Here is a 10,378-nt window from a genome sequence, read left to right as displayed (position 1 = left end):
GCACTGACCATAATTTAAAATAAAAATAAAATAAATATAATAACATTAATTATGATATAACTGTTTCAAAACTGAAATCTTTGAATTTATGCATATACAAGTTTTTTAAAGATACATTGAGAGTTGTGTTTATTCCGTAACAGGACCATCGCCAGGTTGGTGGAAAGGTGGTAAAAATGGATTTTTGGTTCTGTTGAATTTTGTTTTGTTTGTTTGTTTGTTTTGTTTTGTTTTTTTGGGGTTTTTTTTGATTAAGTATGAAATTCAAACAGCGACATCATACTTTAAACAGAAGAATACCGAATGAGTATGAGGTTCTTCTCTTTTTTTCCCTAAAAGGGACGATAGAGTCCTTTTTTAAAAAGAAGATAAAATTATCTTTTTTTCCTAAATTTTTGAATACTAGTATTTTCTCGTTCTGCGTAAGAGTTTCGTTTGTTTTCTCCCATTTTTGTTACCTATCCATAGACCCTTTTCCACATCCAGAATTGTAATCTATATTTTTAAACAAAATCATTCATTGTTTTTTATTATTATTATAATTATTATTATCAGAAAATGTACAATGTATAACAAAAATCATGTCCTTTCAGGGGAGGGACATAACCTATCCTTTTTGGGGGTACTATCCCACTACCGACGAGACAAAAAATTCTTTAAATAGACTAGCAAAAAATTATTTGAGGTTGGGGATTTAACACAAGCATAAGGATGAAGAATTTTTACTATACACATAATCTATATATGATTATCTGCTAAATTTTTGGGGAAATACCCTCAATCCCTTATCTAGTTACGGTATGAAAATTTAGTCAGATACAAATGTTAATTTAACATAATGCAAACATAATACAGGTCATGGTAAACAAAGTATTTTTCAAAATTAAGTTATCTTTAATCTCAAGGAACATGCTTCTTTTTTACATTATAAAATGCATTCATTATATGCCATTCATTTAGTCGGAGACTCAAATAACAGAGATTTGTGATTTATGTATCTGATTTAGTGTAATCTTTGATAAAAAGAGGACAAAGTTGTCCAAGGTTTGTAATTTTAAAAGAGTTTGGCAAAAGAAAAAATCTTTACTTCAACTACCGGTCTAATATCTTATATGTTTGTAGAACTATTCAACGTCAAATAATTTTATTAAAAAAATGCCGAAATTAGCATTAAAAAAATATCACATCACCGGCCGTAAATGATTACTGTACATCAAAAAGACATATGTACAGAAATATGATATCTTAAAAAAAAGATAATATTTCAGCGATTTATTTCAATTTTCACGAAAAAAAAACCCAACAAATTAAATGCACCAATCTAAAACCAACATGATCAAGCACCTCTAAGGGGGGGGGGGGGGTGCCTGTCTTGAATGACAAATCTTGTCAAAATTTTATGTATTCTTTTTTAAAAGAATGTGTATAATAAGCTGTTTTTCTTAAAATGCGTTTCTTTTCAGCTTGATGACCGGACTATTTCGAATGAGCAAAGGAACGAATTATCGTCGACTTACATCCGGAAGTGAAAAAAATGTAAACATGACAGCTGTGTGGCAACAAGCACTTGCTTTAGACGCCAAATTCAATGCTTACAGAACGCCAAACAATCCCCAGTTTAGTAAGAAACATTACTTACAGCATTATGATGATTAATAAAGCTTGAGTAATAGTGGAAACGTGAAGAATTGCTATAATAGATTTAATACTCTTTTACCTGTTTACTTTGACAAGTCTCCAGTCTATCATCTATGTACAACTGATCTTGTATATAATATTACTAGGAATTATCACTTCGCAATGTACTGAAAAAATGTTTTTAATAATATGACATACTTACAGAGACTCTTTTCCACATCAGAATTATAATTCTAGAGAGTTAAACAAAATTACTGTCAAGTTGTTTTTCTTTAGCTTTATATGAATGTCAGACACTTATATCAAAGACACCTTGGACCATTTAAACCTCGACTCAAGGACATCTCGACACAGAAAAGTCGGCTCAAAATTTAAGACATGTCGGACCATTTATAAGACGTCTGAAGCAAATTTCGTTACAAAATATTATATTTCCAATTTGCAACTTAAATTAAATATTGAATATGCAAAAAAAAGTAAATAAATGAAAGATCAGATTTCTTTTAAATGTTAAAAAAAGCCTTTCATGAGCATATTCAATCAAAATTGAGGATTGAGAAGACATAATTATACTAAGTAGAGTCCTAACTGAAAAAAAAAAAACAAAATACTGCAGCATATATTATGGAGTCTCAAGTGTATTTCCCACAATGAAGGGTTTATTGCAGTGCATTTACATCCATTGTATAAATTTTATTTATTTATATTTTTGTGACAGAGGGATCCAGCTGTGAGGAAGGAGTTTCTTCCTATCCGAGCTCAACTTCTAACTTCCAAATATGGAAGCCCTGCATTCTCAGATCAAGGGTAATTTTGCACCATAAATAATATTTCTATGTGTCATTCGAAACCTGTATATTCAAAACAGCTTAAAGGGACAAAAGGGTTACATTATTGACAATAGAAAGTGCATATTTGAATACAAAATTCTTTTTAAAAATGTGACTCTATGCAAGATTAAAAAAAAAACGAAAAAAAGGGGAGGGGGAGGTCCATAGCCTAAGTGCCTGTGCATAAGGCTAATAGATATCTAATTTTTTTTCAGGAGTATTAGAAGCAGATCATTTAGTATGAGAAGTGTCGGCCGGAACACATTAGAGGTATAAAGTTGACATTGCTGATTTATTTAGTATTAATTTGCAGAAACATGAAAATATACAGCAACGTACAAAATAATACTCCCTTCATCAAAAGTGCATAAAATCTAATGCCTGAACTGAAAGAAGCTGAAAGGCCAAAAAAAAATTTAAAATAAATAACAACAATCTTTTCTATTTTTAGAGTTTTGACAATTTGGCAATCTCTGATGGGAAAAAGCACCACAGAAGACACCTTAGTAGTGGATCTATGAAGCTGTCTTTTGATGGACCAATGAAAAGAGTTTTTGACAGCATTGAACTTGTTCCAACAAAAGAAGCAGATGCCAGCAGGTATATATGCATGTTAATTTCTGTGCAAAATTCCAGCAAGGTATTGAATACAGCAGAAGTATACATATCTTAAGAACTTATTAATTTAACTGTTTTTGACTATTGATACAAAATTTGGTGTTTTATGCAAAATTGTCTTTTTTTTAAATATTAATATAGGGCAATGGCTGGAGGAAAGACTATTTCAGAAAATTATGCTTTTGCTGGAATGCATCACATCTTTGACCAACACACAGCTGCAGGTACATGTACATGTATATATCATAATAACACAGTGATTGGGAGGGCCAATGGTCAATGGGACTATGGCACAACTGTCAACATTTTTGATGGGCCATTTTGAAAATGAATGGGCCATGAATATAATCTGAGCGGCCATCTCAAGAAATAACAAAATGACAAACAAATATGAAATACGAATGAAAATGCATTTTTAATTACTATAACTGAATCTAATTTTCAACACATGCAATGCAGCAAAATTAAAGAAACCGGCATATAATATAATTTGTGTTAAATTACATCAAAATTTGGATAGAGCACCACCCTACCCTACAAATGAATGTAGTAATATACCTAATCTAAGTGCTTCGTTTAACTGGAAGCAGTTTTTGACGGGCCTCCACCAATGACATTTGTTGTTTTAAAACTGACTTCATTTAAAATGAAAGTTAAACAAGTAAGAAATTTGTGCAAATGTTTCCAAATAATGTCACTAAAAATTGAATGCGCATCTTGGCCCCAACATTGATTGATTTAATGTACCATTTTTAGCTCACCTCAACGAAGTTGGGGGATCCAGCTCGGTGTCGGCGTCCCAGGTTAAGTTTTTTGGAGCAGTTTTCTTTTTAAGTACTTCTATGTCCTATATTGATTAGACATGCATGAAAGATGCTTCTAATGTGTTTCACTGTACCAGTCAAAGTTTCAGATGCTGCAATTTCAACAAAGGAATGACCAGGTTAATGTTTTTGGAGCAGGTTAACATTTTTGGTGCAGTTTTTGGTGTAGGTATATTCAAAACATATGCCCTATGTTGACAAAACTTGCATGGATGGTACATCTAAGGATGCACATAACCAGGCTTGCTTATGCTGAATCTGACAAACATTTTCCAGTTTAACATGTTAATGTTTTTGGTGCAGGTTTTTTCCAAAACTATAAGCCCTATGTTGACCAAACTTGCATGGATGGTACATCTAAGGATGCACATTAGCAGACTTGCTTTGGATAGGCTGAATCTGACCTACATTTTTTTTGAACAGGTTAATGTTTTTGGTGCAGGTCTCATTTCCAAGTAACTATAAGCCCTATGTTGACCAAACTTGCATGGATGATACATCTATGGATGTACACTAAGAATTGCTTCGATGCTGAATCTGACCTACATTTTCTGGTTGAGTATTAATGTTTCTGGTGCAGGTCTCATTTCCAAGTAACTATAAGCCCTATGTTGACCAAACTTGCATGGATGGTACATCTTAGGATGCATCAAAATTGCATGCTGAATCTGACAAACATTTTCTGGATGAGTGAACAGGTTAAAGTTTTTGGGGCAGGATTCATTTCCAAGTTACAATGAGCCTATAATGGCTAAACTTGCAATGATACATCTTTTCTGCATTTTAGACTTGCTTCGGATGCTGAATCTGACCTACATTTTCTGGATGAGTGAACAGGTTAAAGTTTTTGATGCAGGATTCATTTCCAAGTAACTATGAGCTCTTTAATGACCAAACTTGCATGGATGATACATCTAAGGTTGCATTCTACCAGGCTGGCTTCAGATGCTGAATCTGAACTGTTTTTTCTGGATGAAAGGAGATTAAATTTTTAAGCAGGTTTCATTTCTAATTAACTATTAGCCCTATATTGTGCAAACTCACATGGATGATATATCTTAGGATGCATACTAATGGACTTGCTCCGGATGCTGAATTTGACATACATTTTCCAGATAATGGACCAGGTAAAAAGTTATGGGTGCAGGTCTATCACCAAGAAACTATAAGGCTTAAATAAACCAAACTTGCCCAATATTTCAAGGGATGATAACTTTTTTGCTTCAGATATTTGATCACATTTTTGTGATGAATGGCTAGATTGAAGTTTTTATATAGGTCTATTTCAAAGTATCAGATCAAAATTTCATAAATGTTGCATTTTTGGATGTACACTTTTTGTTGGGTAATTGTGTGACTTTGCCTTACTTAAAGGCAACATTCGTTGAGGTGAGCTCTGTAATCTCTGATTACCTATGTTTCACTTCACTGTGACTATGGTGTGTGGCGCAAGCCTTTCCCAATCACTGATTACAGTGCATTTTAGGGCACAACTTCTTTGTCTTTTTATACATTTTTGAACTCTAAATCCAGTGAAACAGAGTAGTAGCTTGTTATGAGAATTTATCCTAAAAAGTTTATCTTGGTGCCAACTTCCAAGTTTCCATGTATCTTGCGTGGTGGATATCACTTTTTGTATTTGTCTGTATGTCTTGTTTTACAACCACTTTAATCTTTGCCAGAACATCTAAAAAAAATCAGGTTAATAATGAATAATGGAACCCAGACTGCATGTGTCGCCTTTGTTACAAAGTAATAATTTGATTGATTTTAATTTTATAGTGAGCAGTGTGAAGTTTGCCAATGATGACAGATCTCGTGTGGCCTGCTCCTCTCTGGATGGAACCCTCTCTATATGTCAGGTCATCCCCCCTCCAGCCACGGTCATCTGTATGCTGCGGGGGCATAAGGCTGGGGTCAGAGGTCAGTCTGCATGATAAATTATTTCTACTTTCTGTAATTTGATTGAAAAAATGTACATGCAGTATAAATTAATATCTGCATCCATTTGACTTGTTAAATTGTTTCTATTTTTTTGAGTTTACATTTGATTGAAATAATGTACATGTAACATAAATTGATGTCTTTTTCCATAATTGGCTGGCTCTTAATTACACTGTGTATCAATTTTCTTGTAGACTTTGTGTGGTCCTTATCCAATGACATTATTTTAAGTGTGTCACTAGATGGCACTGCTAAGATCTGGGATGTGGCAGCAGGAAGTTGCATCAGAACCATTGAAGATGAACAAGGGGGAGAACTCCTGTGTTGTGCTTTCCAACCTCTCAATAACAATATGTTTGTTGTATCCTTTTGGATTTTAAATTCTACAATTAAAATGTGAAAGTTTTGAAAACATCTGCAGTTGAACTTTAAGTATGGTCACTTTTTAGCTCACCTAAGCCGAAGGCTCAAGTGAGCTTTTCTGATCAAAATTTGTCTGTCGTCGTCGTCGTCGTCGTTGTCGTCGTTGTTGTCGTTGTCGTAAACTTTTCACATTTTCATCTTCTTCTCAAGAACAACTGGGCCAATTTCAACCAAACTTGGCACAGAGTATCCTTGGGTGAAGGGGATTCAAGTTTGTTCAAACGAAGGGCCACACCCTTTTCCAAGGGGAGATAATCATGAATTTGTTAAAAATTAATGGCATTTTTAAAAAATCTTCTTCTCCAGAACCGCTGGGCCAGGAAAGATGAAACTCAGGTGGAAGCATCCTCAGGTAGTGTAGATTCAAGTTTGTTCAAATCATGACCCCCGTGGGGCCAAAATGGCATTTTACATAGGAATATATAGGAAAAATCTTTAAAAATCTTCTTCTCCAAACCACTGGGCCTGGAAAAAACTCATGTGGAATCATCCTCAGGTAGTGTAGATTCAATTTTGTTCAAATCATGACCCCCGGGGCATAAAATGAAATATATGTAGGAAAAATCTTTAAAAATCTTCTTCTCCAAACCACTGGGCCAGGAAAGATGAAACTCATGTGGAATCATCCTCAGGTAGTGTAGATTCAAGTTTGTTCAAATCATGACCCCCGGGGCAAGGGTGGGGCCAAAATGGCCGACCCAAGTTTTTCATAGGAATATATAAGAAAAATCTTTAAAAATCTTCTTCTCCAGAACCCCTTTGCCTGGAAAGATGAAATTCATGTGGAATCATCCTCAGGTAGTGTAGATTCAAGTTTGTTCAAATCATGACCCCCGGGGCTAGGGTGGGGCCAAAATGGCCGACCCAAGTTTTACATAGGCATATATAGGGAAACCTTTTAAAATCTTCTTTTCAAGTACTTCAAAGCTATGATTAGTGATATTTATATGGAATCATCCTCAGGTAGTGTAGATTCTAATTTGTTCAAATGATGAACGCCTGGAGGGGGGGGGATAAATTCTTGCCCGATGTGCTCAGGTGAGCGCTGTGGCCCCTGGGCCTCTTGTTATGTTATTTTACAACATGAACAAGTTACAATACCCAAAATAATGACACAACACTTTTTTATGCAGTGTCTATGTAAAGATAACTGGTATTAAGAAAATGGAAAAACTTCACATTCATTATTTTCATATACATGTAACAAATATATTTTATTTTAAATGAAGATGAAAAAAGATTGATTGGCCAATTGAGATAAGAATTTTAAATCTATGCAGATTTTAACCAAATTGCAGTGCTTACTGTACAGTACATGTATTTTGGAGATTTTTTTTCACCTTTATCCATGAACTGCTGTATAGGGGCATCAGTGTTTCTCAAACTGATTTTGTTTTGTTATTGATCTTAACACATGTACCAGACTGGCAACAGTAAACACATGGTCCAAGTGATCAATGTCTCAACTGGGAAAGGAGTGAAGGTAGGGTATCCTAATCATAAAACAAGTTAGACTTTCATTCTCTTTTACCGTAATATCAAAGTGTGAAATTGAATGCATGAATATACATAATGTCACAAATCAGACTTTCTGTGTAGTGATATTTAGCTGATGATTTTTCTTTCAAAGTCATATCTTCTGAGGAACATTCAAGTTTACCCCCTGATTAATTTCTATTTATAGAAATTATATTTGTTTTCATTGAGTGGATAATTTGTTTTAACAGAATTGAATTTCTCTAATTTCACCTGTATGCTTGATTTGGTTATTGTGCACAGTTGTACATGTATGTTGATGAGATACAGATTCAGTAATATATTTTCGTTTGCAGCCTCAGGCATTAGTTTTGTACCAACATAATAATTAATTTGATATTTTTAAGCATCAGCATTTCAAATATTAACAGTATACATTATAGATGTATGTTGTAATTGAATTATTTACTTTAAGGGTGGCAGCAGCAAAATAACTGGCAGTGTCACAGCTATTACTTTTGACCCCACAGGAAGGATTTTATGGGCGGGGGATGACAAGGGATCAATATTTTCATTCACAATAGACATAGCTACTGGAAAATTAACAAAGACGAGGAGGTTATAAAAAGATTTTTTTTCAATAGGCAGAGAAATACAAGTATATTGGTTAACTTTATCCTTGTATAGTTTTTCCTTCTATTATCACTTTTTTAAAACAAAGACATCTGGATGACTAAAAAAATTTTAAAATTTAATCCTTTGCTAACAAATCTGACCAACTGACCAATGCAGATTTGAATTTAAGCTCAAATATGTTTGTACTCAAATGTCTTAATGACAAAGTTTTCATTCTCCAGACATCCATGAGCTTTTTGACTTAAAAAAATTTTGCAATCCTAGAAAAATGTTGCTTCTTTTCAGAATTTTTTCAAAATATCTTATGACTGTTTTGCTTGAATTTGTTGACAATACCTGTTTCTATTTAAGGATCACAGTATCAGAAGGTCACCCCATCACCAGCATCTCTGCCCGGGCCTGGATCAGCAGGGAGGCAAGAGACCCCTCACTATTAGTCAACTCCTGTATCAATGCCATGTGTCTGTTCAGGTGAGTTGAGGATTTATTCCACTCCTGTATCAATGCAATGTGTCTGTTCAGGTGAGTTAAGGATTTAGTCAATTCCTGGATCAATGCAATTTGTCTGTTAAGGTGAGTTAGGGATTTTATCAGGAATCCCTCCCTTCAGGTGAATTAAGGATTTAGTCAACTCCTGTATCAATGCAATGTGTCTGTTAGGGTGAGTTCAGGATTTTATCAGGAATCCCTCCCTTTTAGTCAACTCCTGTATCAATGCAATGTGTCTGTCCAGGTGAGTTAAGGATTTAGTCAATTCCTTTATCAGTGCAATGTGTCTGTTAAGGTGAGCTGAAGATTTAGTCAACTTCTGTATCAACACAAATTGTTTGTTCAGGTGAGTTAAGGATTTAGTCAACTCCTGTATCAATGCAATGTGTCTGTTAAGGTGAGTTGAGGAGCTAGTCAACTCCTGTATCAATGCAATGTGTCTGTTAAGGTGAGTTGAGGATTTAGTCAACTCCTGTATCAACACAATGTGTGTGTTCAGGTGAGTTGTGAATTTAGTCAACTCCTGTGTCAATGCAATGTGTCTGTTAAGGTGAGTTGAGGATTTAGTCAACTCCTGCATCAATTCCATGTGTCTGTTCAGGTGAGTTGAGGATCTAGTCAACTCCTGTATCAACACAATGTGTCTGTTCAGGTGAGTTATCAGGGACCCGACCCCACTCATCTAGTCAACACCTGTATCAATGCAATGGCCAGGTGAATATAAATGATAGACATCTGTATTCCACTGAGTTGATTTCTGCAAACATACATAAATTAGTGCAATCAAAATTTTGCAGAATCTCCTCTTTGACTGTTAAGGTCATATGCAGCGTATCTAACCTACTGATTATTTGTCAAGATATTCTTAATTTAAGATTATAGCATGATCAGATGTTCAAAGACAAAAAATCAGCATGCATTTTAAATATGATTACTGCTTTTAAAAATCCTGTGATGTCATAATTTAAGTTTAAAATATATTTTATTCATAATTTGATTAATTATATAATTTTGATTTTTCAGGATTATCACAGATGATGGTGGACTACAACTTAAGAAGACTTTCCCAGTAAAACAGAAAAGATCGCACATCAGGAGTACATTCTGTCCCCTCATGTCCTTCAGACAGGGGGCTTGTGTCAGTAAGTAACCAACTTCTTTATACTCTGTGTCAAAAAATCGCTAATCAAAAATGTTCTTTAAAATTACATGTAGGAACAGTATATTTTATCCAAATGATTTTTTTTGCAGTATCTGGAAGTGAGGATATGTGTGTGTATTTCTTTGACATTGGAAAGGACAGCAAGCCATGCGTGAACAAACTTCTAGGTCATTCCGCTCCAGTGCTTGACGTCTGCTTTAACTGTGACGAGAGTTTGTTAGCTTCCTGTGATGAACAGGGACTGGTTATTATTTGGAAAAGAGAGGGAAAACAAGGGGCTTTATAGCATTATTCAGCTTCATGTGATGAATGGAGACTGGTCATTATTTAGAAAAGAG

At 34.5% G+C, this 10,378-nt stretch overlaps 1 protein-coding gene across 1 annotated transcript in view; it reads left to right on the top strand.

The window, feature by feature from the left end:
- The first annotated feature begins 1,542 nt into the window (after positions 1 to 1,542).
- LOC134229484 (WD repeat-containing protein 13-like) overlaps positions 1,543 to 10,378 on the top strand; it is an 8,910-nt gene continuing 74 nt past the window's right edge. The window contains exons 1-13 of the mRNA XM_062711240.1: positions 1,543 to 1,621; positions 1,932 to 1,996; positions 2,357 to 2,445; positions 2,684 to 2,738; positions 2,920 to 3,068; positions 3,228 to 3,310; positions 5,693 to 5,833; positions 6,049 to 6,215; positions 7,701 to 7,760; positions 8,229 to 8,371; positions 8,741 to 8,860; positions 9,902 to 10,020; positions 10,130 to 10,378. The exon at positions 10,130 to 10,378 is cut by the window's right edge and continues 74 nt beyond it. Coding sequence (XP_062567224.1) covers positions 1,543 to 1,621; positions 1,932 to 1,996; positions 2,357 to 2,445; positions 2,684 to 2,738; positions 2,920 to 3,068; positions 3,228 to 3,310; positions 5,693 to 5,833; positions 6,049 to 6,215; positions 7,701 to 7,760; positions 8,229 to 8,371; positions 8,741 to 8,860; positions 9,902 to 10,020; positions 10,130 to 10,326 — 1,467 coding nt within the window. The 3' untranslated portion in view covers positions 10,327 to 10,378. The remainder of the gene's footprint in view (positions 1,622 to 1,931; positions 1,997 to 2,356; positions 2,446 to 2,683; positions 2,739 to 2,919; positions 3,069 to 3,227; positions 3,311 to 5,692; positions 5,834 to 6,048; positions 6,216 to 7,700; positions 7,761 to 8,228; positions 8,372 to 8,740; positions 8,861 to 9,901; positions 10,021 to 10,129) is intronic.

The sequence above is a fragment of the Saccostrea cucullata genome, unplaced genomic scaffold (genome assembly GCF_032062105.1).
Source record: "Saccostrea cucullata isolate Sc308-1 unplaced genomic scaffold, CSIRO_AGI_Scuc_v1 ctg477, whole genome shotgun sequence".
NCBI classification, from domain to species: Eukaryota; Metazoa; Mollusca; class Bivalvia; order Ostreida; family Ostreidae; genus Saccostrea; species Saccostrea cuccullata.
Note: the sequence above shows the minus strand (reverse complement) of the source record. Positions and strands in the feature narration are given on the sequence as shown.